The following is a 14,736-nucleotide window of genomic DNA, read 5'->3' as shown; positions in this document are numbered from 1 at the left end:
CTTTCCTTTCCTTTCCTTTCCTTTCCTTTCCTTTCCTTTCCTTTCCTTTCCTTTCCTTTCCTTTCCTTTCCTTTCCTTTTCTTTCTATTTTAAGAGTTTATTTATTTATTTGAGAGACAGAGAGAGCACGAGTGGGGGGAGGGCCGGGAGAGGGAGAGGGAGAAGCAGACTGCCCACTGAGCGGGGAGCCCGATGGAGGGCTCCATCCCGGGACCCTGAGATCATGACCTGAGCTGAAGTCAGATGCTTAACTGACTGAGCCACCCAGGTGCCCCTGGGCCAAGTTTTTTCTTAAGGAAATGTTCTTCTGGAAATTGTCAAGAGAGCTGGGAAGCAGGACGGGGAAGCAGAGGAAGCCAGACAAGGGTCTGAGCTCAAACAGAAGTTGGCAAAGGGTAGGCCTCAGCCCGAGGCTGCAGTGGGGCTCAAAGTAAGTTAGGCCTCAGAGTTGTCCAAGGGAGGTGGGCTTTTGCACGCCCCACTGGACAGTCACTGGTTTCGGCTCTACAGATGTGGGCAGAACAGCTCCAGGAGCAGGTACACATTAGGGGTCAGCATGCATGGACCAGGTACAGCCCGAAATGTCTGGTAGAATTTAGAGTTGATGCGGTCAAGTGTGAAATCCAGGTGTTTGATACGGACAGTGGTGACACCAGACCGACACGGGATGAAACCCATTAGCTGAAAAGGACCCCTGTAAATGGAAGGTTTCAATATTACTGCTTATGGCCACTGATCCGGCTAATGCATGTAAAAATCAATATGCTGACAATATCAAGCACACAAATAGTTCTTGAATAGAAACAAACATTGGCTGGACTTTTGTGAAAACATTGCTATGATATTATGGCTCCAGCAGCTGTATTTTAATTTAATGTTGGTCCCTATCATGAGAGAGGAGATAAAATACCTTAATTAGGCTGCTGTACTTTATTACAGTGACCTACAGAGTGACTAACTATGTTTTAATCGCACGGCAACGCTTATGTTCCAGCCTGTGAGGCCCACTTGGCTAAGTAATTGCAAGACTAAATTATGTAGCCCTGAACAAAGGATAAACAGAAGCATGAACGTACTATTGCACTAGATGGTTGTTCTTATCAAATTTACTCTGTGAAGTGTATTTTCTCTCCATTGCTAAAAAATACTCCGATGCTTTTACTTTCCAAAGACCATGATGTGAATTATGGATCATTGTAACATTCAGAAAGATGGTATCTCTCCTGGTAACTCTGGGGCCACAATGAGAGCCCTTTGCTTTTTTTTTTTCTTTTTTAAATCTGAAAGCAGTTCTTTTGTTGAAAGGGGCAAGGAGCTTTAGCTGTGTTAAAAAGATGGATATTTGGCTATTTTGGCTATTTGGATATTTTAGTAGAAAGAATACAGAAGCGTGGTAGGAATACATAGAACATATAAATAAATGGACAGTAGTTTTGTCTTAAAGGCTATGTGAAAATTGGTATTTTTTAAAATTGTGAAGTTTTTGTCAGAAGCCTCCTTGAGCAAAATTTGGCTGAAATCCATCAATATTTAAAAGATTTTTGCACCATAGGCTTCACCCTGTCAAAATGCCAAGAACCAGTAAGATAACTTAAAAAAAAAATAGCCAATACACGCATATGGTACAAAATTCAAAATGTGGGACTGCTGATCTAGTGACAGGTTCCTCCCTCCCAGTCCTGTCCGCCAGCCACATAGTCCTCTAGCCAGAGGCAGCCCACATTACCAGTTTCTTACATGTCTGTCCAGAGATGTTCTCTGCATAAACAAGCATCATGAGACTTTTCAGACCTCCAGCAATTGTTTTGCTGGAGCAAAGTGTTTTTCAGTCAGGGATTTTGTGTTATTGGTATATTAATGACTTTGGACTACATGGTATATTTCCATGTAGTCAAATGATTTCAAGGGCCAAGTAGAATTTCTGGCAGGCTTTTGTCCATACTGTCTGTTAGAGGCAGGATGCAGAATTCCTTTGGTAAAAAAAGAAGATTTCAAGCAACAGGTCTGTACTTTTACCATAATGCAAATTCCACTAAGGGAAAATTATTAGTCCGTTAATGTGTTTTTTTTTTTTTTAGAATTAAAATTATGTATGACTTATTGAGAATTAACATAAAATACTATAGTAATCTTGTGTGTTTTTTAAAACAATCCTCATTTTCTTTATCACAAGATGGTACTTTGTCTAAATTAAAAGGAAGTGAAAACCAAGAGGCACTTTGGGACAATCGTGTTCATAGCACTAGTCGGTATTAAAGTCTAACCAAAGGAGAGGGAAGCTGTGAAATTTAGCCAAGGTTTTACCAAAGTGGAACTGTGGTGAAACTGTTGTAAGTTTTCTTAAAATTTGCCTTTGGTTTTATTGTTGTTAATGTTTTGCTTTGAGATTTCAACCTTCAGTGTTTGATATATCTATTGTATATGTGTACTTTTATGTGTTTGTATAACTATTTATATACAAAAGGATGCCATTTTACTATTCAAATAATGTCTCCAAGGCAAAGCAGGCAACTGTGTATTTGGGAGGGGGCTACATATTAGATTTTGCTCCCAAGCCCATTTTCTTAGTTTGTATCCCTTGAGCGCAGGACAACTCGATGTGTACCTGAATTAGGGAAACACCCTTTTTTTTTTTTTTTTTTTTTTTTTGAGCCTCGTGTCCTCATCTGTAAAACACTGGTAATGATATTATCTCTATCTCTGACATAGTTGCTGTGAAGATTAAATAAAGTAATGTATGTGGAAGTGCTTGCATAAACTCTGAAGTATTACCGAGATGTCATTTGCTGACAGCGAGGCATTTGTCTCGGGCGTCCTGGAATGTCGTTGGCGGTGGTGCGCAGGGAAGAGAGAGAAAGGGATAGACGGAGAGGCCACGTGAAGGAAGAAAATGTCAGGCCTGGTGACTGATGGGAGGGTGAAGGAGAGCAGTCGGAGGGTTAGTGCCGGGCTGACCGGGAGAGAAGGTGGAACCACTGACAGACACGGGGCAGTGGGGAACGGAGCCGATTCCAGGACGGAGGGGCCGTGACTCCTGAGTTTTGAGGCACGTGTGGAGGAGGCTGCCTTGAGCACAGGGGTGAAGGGCTTGGCTTATTGACTTTAAAGTTTTAGAACCATTTCAGTGGCCAGTGGTTGGAGTCTTGGAACCTGAACATGTCCTGGGGATTATCTAGAGCCCAGGCCTTGGACCATGTCTTTAGGTCACTGTCACCAGGACTGGGGGAGGGAAATAAAGGGGCTGGGCATGTGGTGGCCAAGAGACTTAGCCTTCATGAAATCTATCCTGGCTGAAGCCCGTGCTGATGCAGGTCGGCGGTGAACAGAGAGGAGGCGTCCAGACAACAGAACGCAAGCATTGCACCAGCAGAGCGGTTCATGATGCAGAGTTGACTTTTCTGGAAGGCAAGGGTTAAATGCAAATTTTGAACTAGAGAATGAGGAGAGCAGCCATGGGCATTTCACCCTTCCTCAAGTTAGTATCAGGAAGTGAATGGAGGGGAGGAGATGTGTTTGATACCAGAGCAGCAAGTCAGGCCACTGTCTGGGTCACCTAATGCCTGGAAATAGCTTGGTTACTTTCCTTTTGTTGCTCTCCCATTCTGGGGCGGGGGCTGTAGAATGTGGGGCAGAGGGAATTATGTTCTTCCCTCCGTTCCCATCATACAGCTCTTCTTAGGCGAGTCTTTCTTTTCTGAGAGTCTGTGTCTGGCCTCGGTTCCTCGTGTTTGAGTTGTGGTTGCAGCCTATGGGCAGCCATGTTGCCTCATGGCCTAGCTGTGGGATTTCCGTATACATCCCCTTCCTCCTCCTCCCACTCGTTGACCAGCAAGCTAGTTTTGACTGCCTGATGTGTTCTGCTAGGCACCCTGGAGGGAGAGAAGAGAAGGTAAGAAGGCATCTTTTTTCCCCCTTTCCACTCCAAATCCCTGGTCTTTCGGAGTTTAGCACGCAAGAGCCAGTTTGACCAGTTCCTGCCCTGCCCAGCTTGGGCAACTGTCGAGGGCCTCTTTTGGTGTAACCCTGCTGGTCCTGCTCTTGTATTTACCTTTCATTGGTAATCAACTCTTAGATAATGAGCAGGTCCTTGTACATTTGGATTGTCTCACGGGAGGTGGCATGGCGTAGAGGGAAAGCGCGTGAGATTGGGGAATCAGGAAGGGTTGGGTTTGAATACTGGCCTGACTGCTCACTGCGTGTGTGACCTTGGGCAAGTTGCTTCACCTGCTCAGTCCTTAGTTTCTTCATCTGTAAAATGGGATTGTTAGGATTAAGCGACAATGTGCAGGAGTACCTAGCAGCCAGGCCTGGTGCAAAATTAACTCTAAATATACGTCAGTTTCCTTTTTCCTTCCTCAAGCTGTGCTTTGCTGAAGCACTAGATTGATGGTGGGAGCTACAAGCTCTATCTTTATTCAGCTCCCTGAGGAAGTCATTTCCCCACCTTGAGCCTTAGAGGACTCATGCGGCAAATGATGAGGGATCACCAGAACCCTTTAGTGGTGTTGCTCTGTGAATTTATGACTCTCTAGTTAGTCACTTCTGTGCTCCTTGTTACTCTCGTTAGAAGATGGGAAAGGGAGTAGGAGACACTCCTAGGGTAAAATTTTCTATTTCGAAATGAGATAATGTTGCTTCTGGAAAAAAGGCTTACTACGGGAGGTTTGTCACATCTCTGTGTGGGCCTCTCAGCTCCTTCCTTGGTGATGGAAAAGAATAAACCCCACGCTTTCCACTCATGGGGAGCGGGAGCTTCTTTGAGGCCCTTGGTGGCAGAAGAACGCTTGAGCAAACAGCAAGGTGTTGGCAGTATCTTCATAAAAACTGTCAGTCATTTAATGGGAACCTGCCCTGTGCCCTACAGTGTTTCGGAAAATCGAGAATGCTTCTGACTTCCAGACATCCTCACGTCCAGTGGCTGCCAGCCATGCGTGGCACTGGAATCCCCTTTCCCGCTGCCCTGCCCTTCCCTTTCTCCCTGTTTATTGCTGGTGCAGCAACCAAGGTCACCCTGTGGGCTGCCGCTGGGCGTGGCTTTCTCACCAGCTGCTGCATCTCTAGTGCAGAGTCAGCAGGACCAGCCCATGTGTGCAGCAGTGGTCCTCAAAACGGGCAGCACCGTGGAATCACTGCGGTGCTGGAAAAACATTACAGGTGCCTGGGCCCTACCCCAGATCAGTTAAAACCCTGGGAATGAGGCGTGGGGATTAGTTTGTTTAAAAATATCTGCAGGTGGTTCCCATAAGCAGCCTTCCCACCAGCCTGTCTTCACTCCCCATCCGCTCAGATGCTCTCATTTCAGATGCTTCCCTTGACCCTCTTGTTGTTGGGGCTCGGTCTTTTTATGCCCCCTCCACCCGATTCCTGTCCCTCAGGAACCCTGCCTGAGGTCATGGAAACTGCAACCTCAAGTGACAGCCCAGTTCAAAACATGAACAAGTTCTTTCCAAAGAAACGTCGTTCGCCAATGGTGGATGGGAGGTCTTCAGTACTGAGTGTAGCAGGCTTTTAGGGACTAGTTTGGGAACTTAACCACCAAGCAAGTAGTGTTTTTGCTTAAAAATTGAGGAGTCCAGGGGCACCTGTGTGGCTCAGTTGGTTAAGCGTCTGACTCTTGGTTTCTGTTCCCGTCATGAACTCGGGGTCCTGGGATCGAGCCCTGCATACACCTCTGTGCTCAGCAGGGAGTGTGCTTGGGATTCTCTCTCCTTCTCCCTCGGTCCCCACCCCCTGCCCCGCCCTGCCCCCAGCTTGTGCACTTGTGCATTCTCTCTCTCTCTCAAAATAAATAAACCAATAAATAGATCTTTAAAAACTAATAATGAGTAAATAAAGATTGAGGAGTCTGCTATGTAATAAGATTCTACTCATGTCCTCCATGTGCTTAAAATCTAGTAAGAAGAGACTTAAACTCGCAGAAAAATATACTCCAATATAGAATTGAGGGCTAGATTTTGTCATCAGTTTTGAGATCAGTTGTTCTCAGCCTTGGGCCTGTGTAGGGATCACTTGGGAACATTTAAAAAATGTGCATGTTCTGACCACATTCCATTTGACTCTGATTCAGTGTTTTTTCGGGTGAGGCCTGAGCCCGGGCCTTTTCAAACAAGCTCCCCGGGAGAGTGTGATGTGCACCACAGCTGGAGACGGATTGGTGCACAGGAATTCAGAGAGGGGGGAGCTCAGGAACAGACCGCAGGCTGGAGAAGCTTTGTGAAGGTAGATCCTCTTGTCCCTTCCCTGGAAGAGACAGGGCCGCGTCCTGGAGAGGCAGCTTTGACACCCTGCCCCACCCCAGGTGCTGTTTCTTGGCGTTCCTGGCCTGACGACTGGCTGCCGAGGTCCTCAGCTCAGACATGTTGGTACATTCTTCCTTGACCAGGAAGGTTCTGCCTGGGGCTGCCACCCTGGCAGCGAGCTGTCACCATTAATCTCCCAGGTCCAGTCACTGGAGTGGACACGGAGCCGTCACTCTGGATCAAGGCTCAGGGATCCTGGGGCTGTTTTCTCCTGTCATTCATTCCCCCTCTCCCCCCCCTCCCGGCATTTACAGACACTCGTCATATTTTCCTGGCTTCTCATGGTGGAGAGGGAGGTACATGTGAGCCTAGCAGCAGACTGTGGGGTGGGCGGTGGGTGAGGGAGGTGAAGGCCCCCTGCCCCCAGGTAACCGGGCAGGAGAACTGCTCCTGTGTCTTTCTGGAGTGGGAGAGCTGAAGGGGGGGGCGGGCAGGGGACCGAGGGTGGAGCAGCCCTGGAGGGCGGAGGGGATGAAGTAGTTGAAATCTGATCGGCTCGTATCTGTCATTACGTGTGGGTTAGTGTCCGAATGGTTCCCCAGATCCCACTTCATCACTCATAATTCCAGATAGGGCTCTGGAGGCCTTTGGGCTGTGGTTTGGGGTGATGAGAGTGAGTTGTGCAAGACCAAACCCTGAGACTTGGCATCTGCATCTTGTAATTAGTGTTGTGGGTCCGGGAGAGGAGCTACCATGGGCTAGGCTCTCCTTACGGATTTTCATGTAATTCTCACAACAAGCCTGTGAAACAGGGTTTACTGTCCCCCCCTTTTATAGGTAAAGAAACTTGCCTACAGTCATAGGGCGATAATGTCACAGCTAGAATTCCAACAGCTCAAGCTTTTAAGATTTTATCATGCTGCTTCTAGGGCATTGGGTTGAAGTCAGGTGACCTGAGCTTTATAGTTCAGGTTCTTCCACCAATTATGTGACCTTGGACCGATCCCTCACTTTCCTCCAGTGCCAAATGGGGGCTAGGAGCGGGCCAGGTGCTCAGCGGTCCGACAGGCTGGTGGCTGTCCTTGCAGGCAGCCTTACTGTGTGCGGAGCTGTCTGCCCAGAGCAGTTCGCGTTGTCCTGGGGGCACTGTTGGTTGCTCATTGGCCTTTTGGGGTGCCTGTGGCTCCTTTGTGGACTCTGATTTAGGGGCACAGGGCCTATCTCTCTTTACCCGATAGAGGTTTCCTTAAAAGTCGACAAAATGCAATCACTGTATATTCGAAAAAAATGTGTAAATCAGATCATCCGTATCTGAAATGCTAGTCTGGCTTCTCGAAGGCAGCATTTAGATTTATGGCCTCATTTTGTTAAAAAAAAGAAGGGGGGTAGGGGGCAACATCCTTTCTGAATTTCTTACTCTACAATTTAAGGTCTCTGAGAATCCTTTTATCGTGGTATCATCCCCATCTATTTTCTTGTGTATAGAAAATTTCACATATTGCATTTGCAATTGGGCCTAGAAGGGCTCTTCCCTACCGACTAAGATACTTCTTAAGGGCAGTCTCCTGGAATGACAGCTCATTTCACTGCTAACCCTTTAGGAAATTTACTAAATTCTCATTACCCAAGATTTATCTCCCTTATTGCTTTGAGATAACCCCAGGTAACTGGGGGCTTCAAAGTTATTCTTGGAGGCTTATGCAACAGCTTAAGGGGCACCAGGAGCTGTGGACAGGTTCTCAAGGTCCATGGGGGAGTGGATTTTCCAACTTATAAATAAACTCCACAGCTGAGGTTTCTAATCTTGTTCATTTCTTTGGTATGCTATCATCCCTGTGTCTTCATTGCTCCGTTTCTGACAGTGGAGAAATTAGAAAGCCAAAGAATATTGCCCGATGAGGTGCCTGTGAGTTTCTTGCTGTTTTAATAGAACATTGACTTAGTGTTTTATGGCGTACAGACATCATCCCAGTTGGTACTCATAATAATCTTGTGAAATAAACTGAACAGCTTTATTTTTTTTATTTCTGTATTGTGTGAATCAGTACCCTGTTTATTACAAAAAGAATTTGAAGCAGCATAAAGCAGGACCAAGCCAATAAGGAGGCCAGAGCTGTCAGGAAAGAAGAAATATAATAGCTAATATTTGTTGAGAGCCCTCTATGTACCAGGGATGATTCCAAGTGCCCTTAAATGTATTAGCTCATCCTTATGAGTGCCTTGTGAGGTAGGTTATTATCCCTATTTTTTATAGAAAGGAAAACTGAGGCTTAGTGCTTAAGGAACTTATTCACTGTCAAATGGTGGAGCTCACACTTTTTACCACCGTCCTAGAACACACCCCTCCCTAGTAAGTAAGGCCAAGGATAAGGTCCATGCAGGTAACATAGCCATGGCAGGTTATCACCGTTTCACGGAGGAAAGTGAGCTAAAGAATGTGGGTAAGTGGCTTGCTCAAGGTTGCAAAGCCAGGACTAGAGTCTTGGTCTTCCGTCTCTTAGTGCTGTTTCCACTGCCTCACATAGCATTATGCTTCTTAAAATGAAAAACATATGTCTTTCAGAACCTGGCAATGGGGGCAGGAGCCGTTGGATCTTTGCAGCTGACCTACATCTCGAAGGTAATGTTCGCCTGGAGCTCTGGGGATTCGCATCCTCTAAGTGGGTTTAGTATCTAAACGAGAACTGTCAAATTCTTCGGGCATTAGCATTTGGATGTGTTGCATGGGCAGTGAAGTGCTCCCCTGCCCTCCCTTTGGAAGCTTTGCTGCTGACCGGCACTGGGTGGAGTGTGTTTAACAGGTTCTTGGAGGGTGAGCCTGAAGCCTCTTACTCCTGGGACACATCAGTCAGTGATGCTCCCCACTCCTGCCAAGGAGGCATAGGTGGTGGGGGTAGGAGTTGGGCGTGACCTTTTCTCGTCATTGAGGCAAAAAGGAGTACAAAACAACTGTAAAATCCCAGTGACTATAGAAGATTCTCCCAAGGGTATTGTTCAACAGGAGAGGCTCAGAAAGGGTCGGGGCTGCGCTGGATTATCTATCATCTGGACAGAATGCCTGTGGAGGGAAGGCTAGGAGAGCCCCTGGAAGGCCCTCAGTTGTGCCGGGGAACTATTCAGCAGCCAGATGATGGCTGGAGAGCCTGGCAGGTGGGCTGACAGGCCGTCCCCGGTCCAATTAGTGCAGACAGGGCAAGAGCAGTCCCTCTTCGGAGCTGAGACCCGGGGGCGGGGGGCGGCGGCGGTGGGCTGGTTGATGATGCCCATACGTAGCTGCTGAATTTAGCTTCTTATAGCGGCCCCTCCCTGGAGCAGGCTCCAGTGCTGACCTGTGATGCAGCAGAGATAAAAAAAAGGGCCGGGGATTTAGAGCCTTGCCAGAAAGAGGAACTCTTCGTCCAGCGAGAAGAGCCAGGTGGCGCCCAGCCAGCACGAAGGTTCCGGAAGCCCTGCTCTCCCCACGCACCCCTCACTTCAGGCCTCTTGGGGATCTCTGCTGCTTTGCTCACGCTGCCCCACCCTCAGGGGTTGAGACAAGGTGGGGGGACCCTGATCTGAGGGACCGCTGGCTCCTTGGCCTTGCGAGCTTTGGGAACCCTTGTGTCCAGCCTCCCATCGCGCCTGGCTGGGTGGGCGGGGTGGGGGGTGGTCGGAGGTGGAGGCAGGGGCAGGGGCTGCAGGCAGTGGCTGGCAGACACAGCTGGGCACCGAGGCAGAAGACGCAGGGCAGGGTTTGAGCGGATTAGAGAGAGGAGATCATGACCTCGGCGGGAGGGGGCAGGGCTTAGAGCGAAGCTTTGCTAGCACAGCTGTGGGCAATTTGTGCTGGCCTTGCGGTGAGAGATGTGGCTGCCTCTGGGGCCAGGCAGGTCAGAGTGCCTGGGCCTTCCCCTCTCCTGTCTGGTCTTGCTGTGGGCTCATGAGGTCTTTCTCCAGGAGGTTTGGAGGAGCAGAATCAGGGAGGGGGAGCAGGGAACCTCATTATTAGTGAAACTCCAAACCTTCTCCTGTTGGAGAGGGTTTGGGAGACTTCGGGGAAGAGTGAATACCATCTCCTGCTGAATCATGATTTATAAATGCAGCTCAGATGAGGGTTTTTAGAATTCTCAGCTTTGGAGGCTGCCTCATTTAGGGAAGGATGGACCTGCCTTTTGGCCCTTCTGGGAGATGCAGGCCTGGGTGGGTGTTTTTGCAAAGCCCACAGCTGCCCCAGGGTCAGGTTACACGGAGTGGAGAGCCTTTAACTCCTTCCTGACCCAGTGCCAGAAAGCAGGGGTTTTCCCAGAAACACATTTAGCAGTGCTACTGGCATGAAATTCAGCATTCCAGCTTATTTCGTGTTAACCCCTGGGTAGTCCCTCCCAGAGTAAAGCGTTTCACCCCAGTGTCGACCTGGCTCGCGGTGTATGTGTGGTCCCTGTGCAGGGGTGCTGTTCCATAGCTCCTTCTTAAAGGCTAGTGTTGGGACACTGAGTTCCTTCAGAAAGGCCAACAGAGATGAAAATCCTTGACTTGATGTCCTCCAGGGCATTGATGGCAGCAGAACCAGGTTTGGGGCAAACTAGAGAATGATGGAAGGTGGGCTTGGTGCTACCACCTTCCCACCTCGCCTGATGGCTCTTCTCTTCTATACAGCCAGCCCTGGTGTCCCACCCCGGCTGTGTCCCGCCCTGTCAGGGCCTTGCCCTCAGTTAGTTATAAGGAAGACCTTCCTAGAACACTGGTTCTTAACCTTTTGTGGTGGTGGTGGGGCGGGGGGAGATCGGTGGTGGTCACAGATCCTTTTGAGTGTTGGATGAAGAGCATGGACTCCTTTTCCAGGTAAAGTATATTATGTGTCTACAACACCCTGGTTTTGCCTATAATTTCAGGGCTCATTGACCTTGTGAAGCTGGTCCAGAGACCACTGCTTAGAACCCTTCCAGTCATTCTGTGTAACTGATGCTGCTTCCTCCGCTCTTGATGCCACCTCATGGGGCAGGGGTGCCCCGGACACTGAGGCAGAGCTAGCCCAGAGCTTCAAGACCTTATTCTGCTGCTGCAGCTTCTGCCAGAGGGGCCCCAGCTCCACTTCCGGCCAGGGGCAGACAGGATGGGGCTGGCTAGCATGCCCTGTGACCAAGGAGTTTGCTGCTCCTGTGGTCTGTGTTTGATCTGATAAGAGCAAGTTCCTGAGAGTCTGTTGAGCTGTCGAGTGGCCTTGTCTGCGTCACTCTATGGTTGACCCATGCCCATTCCGCCCCTCACATCCTGACCTCCTCTCGTTGCTTGCATAACCCGGTACCCACCAGTCAACCACTGCTACGCAGCTACTTAACTGTGGCCACCTCGGGGCAGGCAGATGGTAGCACTTGGCTGCCCTCACTATAGCTGGTCTGTGAGCCATACTTTTCAGGATCCTCTGTTCCTTCACTACATCTGAAGGAGACTGCACAGTCTGGTCTGATCATCGGCGTGAGGTGGGGTGGAGGCCAGAGGGCTTATACCTCCCAGGGGAGGAGGGATTCTGCCGCCGAGGTCCCCAGGATATCAGGAGGAGGCCAGAGCTACCTTTCCATAGTAAATGAGGCCCTTCTCCCTGAGGGACACAGCACAGGTAGAGAGGATTTCATTTTTCTCTTTTGCCATTCTGTGACGATAAGAAGGAGACTAGTAATTGCTCTCTGGCTTTGCTAATTGGGAAGCTGATCAGAGACACTGAGGGTCTTACCCTTGCTAAACGGCCTACAGGGCAGAACTAGGACTGATGTCTGGTTGATTCAGCAAGGAGCTAGCTGCTTTGCCAAATAATCCTTCTGTGGTTAGGCATGAGGCAAATTATGGATGTGCATGCATGTAATCACCCATGTCCCCTGACTGAAAACTGGAAAAACCTATAAAAACAAATGAAAAGCCAGGTGATCGCTTAGGTTCAGTTGTTGTAATAAGCATGCCAGAAGGATTCCCTCAGTATAGGTTGCTAATAAGTTGTGGTCAACATGGACCATTTGTCATCCAACCTGGTGAAAAGCCAGTGGTGCTTTCTCTGGTCAGTGATAAATGTCATTTTCTGGGAGAAAGGGGTGAATCTTCTAATAAGCCGGTGAGGGTCTCAAAGTGCCCAGCTTTTTAAAGCCATTCTAAAGCTTACAGTAGGAAGGAAGCCGTGAGATAGGTGGGTTCTGAGGGCCAGGCCGCTCTCTGCTGGTCAGAGCTACACAGGAACCGAGAGTAGGCCACGCAGGTGTTATGGGCACAAGGGACCTGCAGGAGGACCATGGGTGCCGAGGGAAAGAGCAAGGAAATGAGTCACTGACAGATCAGGACATCACACACAAGCAGGATAAAGGCATAAGCTGTGGTGCAGATGGAATCCCAGGATCCCAAACCCAAGAAACAAGGTAGCACAGGGGCCGGAACTTACGAAGTCGTGGTTTCTGGGAGTGATGAAGACATGCCTGAATTTTGATAGTCTGTGACTGAACTCAGGATAGGTGGGCTCACCTTTGCCTGAATTTTTAATTTTTTCGGGACTGTTTAAAGGCTTTCATTAGGCCCTAAAGGCCTCCATCTCACATCATGGTGAACATATCAGAATATAACCATATCCCTCATTAAATAGAATTGGCTATAAAATATTCTAACATAACATAATAAAAAAAATATTCGAAAGGATTTCAGTCATCTTACTTTTGGAATGATTTGGTTGAGTCACTCATTTAATTCGTGATTGGCTATATTTCTTGGCAATCATCTTGCATATCCAAGGATTCTTGTAAACTAAGAAAATCAAAGCTACTAATTATTTTCATATGTAATGAGATTTTTGTGATTGTTTAATCAAAACATTAATGAAGTCGACTTAATGTGACATTGTGTGGGCACTTAAAATCCTTGTCGAAGAGGTTGATATAATGTTATGTAGACATTTAATGATTTATTTATTGATGTTGACTCTACTATGTTCATTTTGTATGTTGGAGAGCAGGCATTTTTTTCAGGTCTCACGTAAGTAAGAGAAGGCCCTTGCTTGGAAAGGGGACTGAGAGAATGATGTCCACAGGAGGATTATGACAATGTGGGGAATATTTCCTAACCTAGAGTCTTGGGGGTGCCTCCTTAGCAATCCCAGGTAAAGTGGTGGAGGCCTATTCCAGGGAGTTCAACTTGACTCCATCAAGGGTAGTCACCTCTTGGCATATGAGGGAATATGATTTGTTTTCCTTTATTCATTCAGCATGTTTGAACCAGAGTGAAGTAGGTTCACCTATGCACATAGTCAGGAGTGTACGTGCAAGGGGTAGGATTGAAAAAAACTAAATGAAATAACACAACAGGAGCTATAAAAATATTCCTACTTTCTTCTGTTCCCTTCCCTTAAATGCATAGGTATGCTCTGATTCCTTGGGCCCCCTCTTATTTTCAGGGTTAAGCAGTCAGGGTAGATATAAAGGACATTGATCCATGTGTCCAAATGCATGCTGCCTGACCTTTCTGTGAGCTCTAATTGGAATCTGTGTATTTGTAGCCATACCACCTTTAATTTGGAGAACTGTTTAGGGAAGGGGTCAGTGGTTGAGAGAGGAATGGAATCTTCCTAGTGTGAATGGGCCAAGTACGGGTTGTGTGGTCCAAAGAGAATTTTGTCGGATTGGGTAGCTTTTTTTTTTTTTTTAAAGATTTTATTTATTTATTTGACAGAGACACAGCGAGAGAGGGAACACAAGCAGGGGGAGTGGGAGAGGGAGAAGCAGGCCTCCCACTGAGCAGGGAGCCCGATGCGGGGCTCGATCCCGGGACCCTGGGATCATGACCTGAGCCGAAGGCAGACGCTTAACGACCGAGCCACCCAGGCGCCCCTTGGGTGGCTTTTCAAAGTGTTTTTGCAAAGATGAAGATTAAGGTAGACAGCAAGATAGTGGTTATCCCTTGAGGGGTGGGGATGGGATTCTATCAGGGAGGGGTACACAAGGGCTTCTAAGAAATAGGACTGATAATGGCCTATTTCTTAATCTGAATGGTGAGTACAGGGTTTCTACTTAATTTTTATTCTTTAGAATGTTTATATATGTTTTATATACTCTTCTTTCTTTGTGTGGAAAGTTTCACAGCAAAAAAAAAAAAGAAAAACTTTGAAAAAAAATGCTTTACAACCGTCTTAGAAACATGTTCTTGTTTCTTTTATTTTTTATTTGGTTTAGGTGAGCATAGCTACACCGAAGCAGAAACCCAAAACTCCATTTTGCTTTGGTGAGTACTGAACTGGGGACTGGGTTTTCTGAACACTCCTGGAGCAGCTTCCTCTTTGTGCGCAGACAGTCCTGTGATCACATGTGACTTGCCCTCTGCGTGTGGGCGTGACTTCAGTCATGGCGACGGGCCTAGCTTTCCTTGGTCTCACTGCGAAGATAGTTAATACCGTTAAGACGGAGGTATGGGGACCAGCGATGGTTCTGTTTTCCTGACTCCGCAGGGCAGGGTCCAGGGTATCTTCTAGTAGTTTCTGGGAACCCCCCTC

At 47.8% G+C, this 14,736-nt stretch overlaps 1 protein-coding gene across 4 annotated transcripts in view; it reads left to right on the top strand.

Moving 5' to 3' along the window:
* The window catches only part of PLEKHA2 (pleckstrin homology domain containing A2), a 74,610-nt gene that overhangs the window by 32,348 nt on the left and 27,526 nt on the right, over window positions 1-14,736 (top strand). For all 4 annotated transcript variants that reach the window (XM_032413365.1, XM_032413364.1, XM_032413366.1 and 1 more), the window contains 2 exons: window positions 8,803-8,859; window positions 14,420-14,468. In XM_032413365.1, the coding sequence (XP_032269256.1) occupies window positions 8,803-8,859; window positions 14,420-14,468 (106 nt within the window). The remainder of the gene's footprint in view (window positions 1-8,802; window positions 8,860-14,419; window positions 14,469-14,736) is intronic.

This window comes from Phoca vitulina, unplaced genomic scaffold (assembly GCF_004348235.1).
Source record: "Phoca vitulina isolate PV1807 unplaced genomic scaffold, GSC_HSeal_1.0 scaffold15, whole genome shotgun sequence".
Lineage (NCBI taxonomy): Eukaryota > Metazoa > Chordata > Mammalia > Carnivora > Phocidae > Phoca > Phoca vitulina.
Note: the sequence above shows the minus strand (reverse complement) of the source record. Positions and strands in the feature narration are given on the sequence as shown.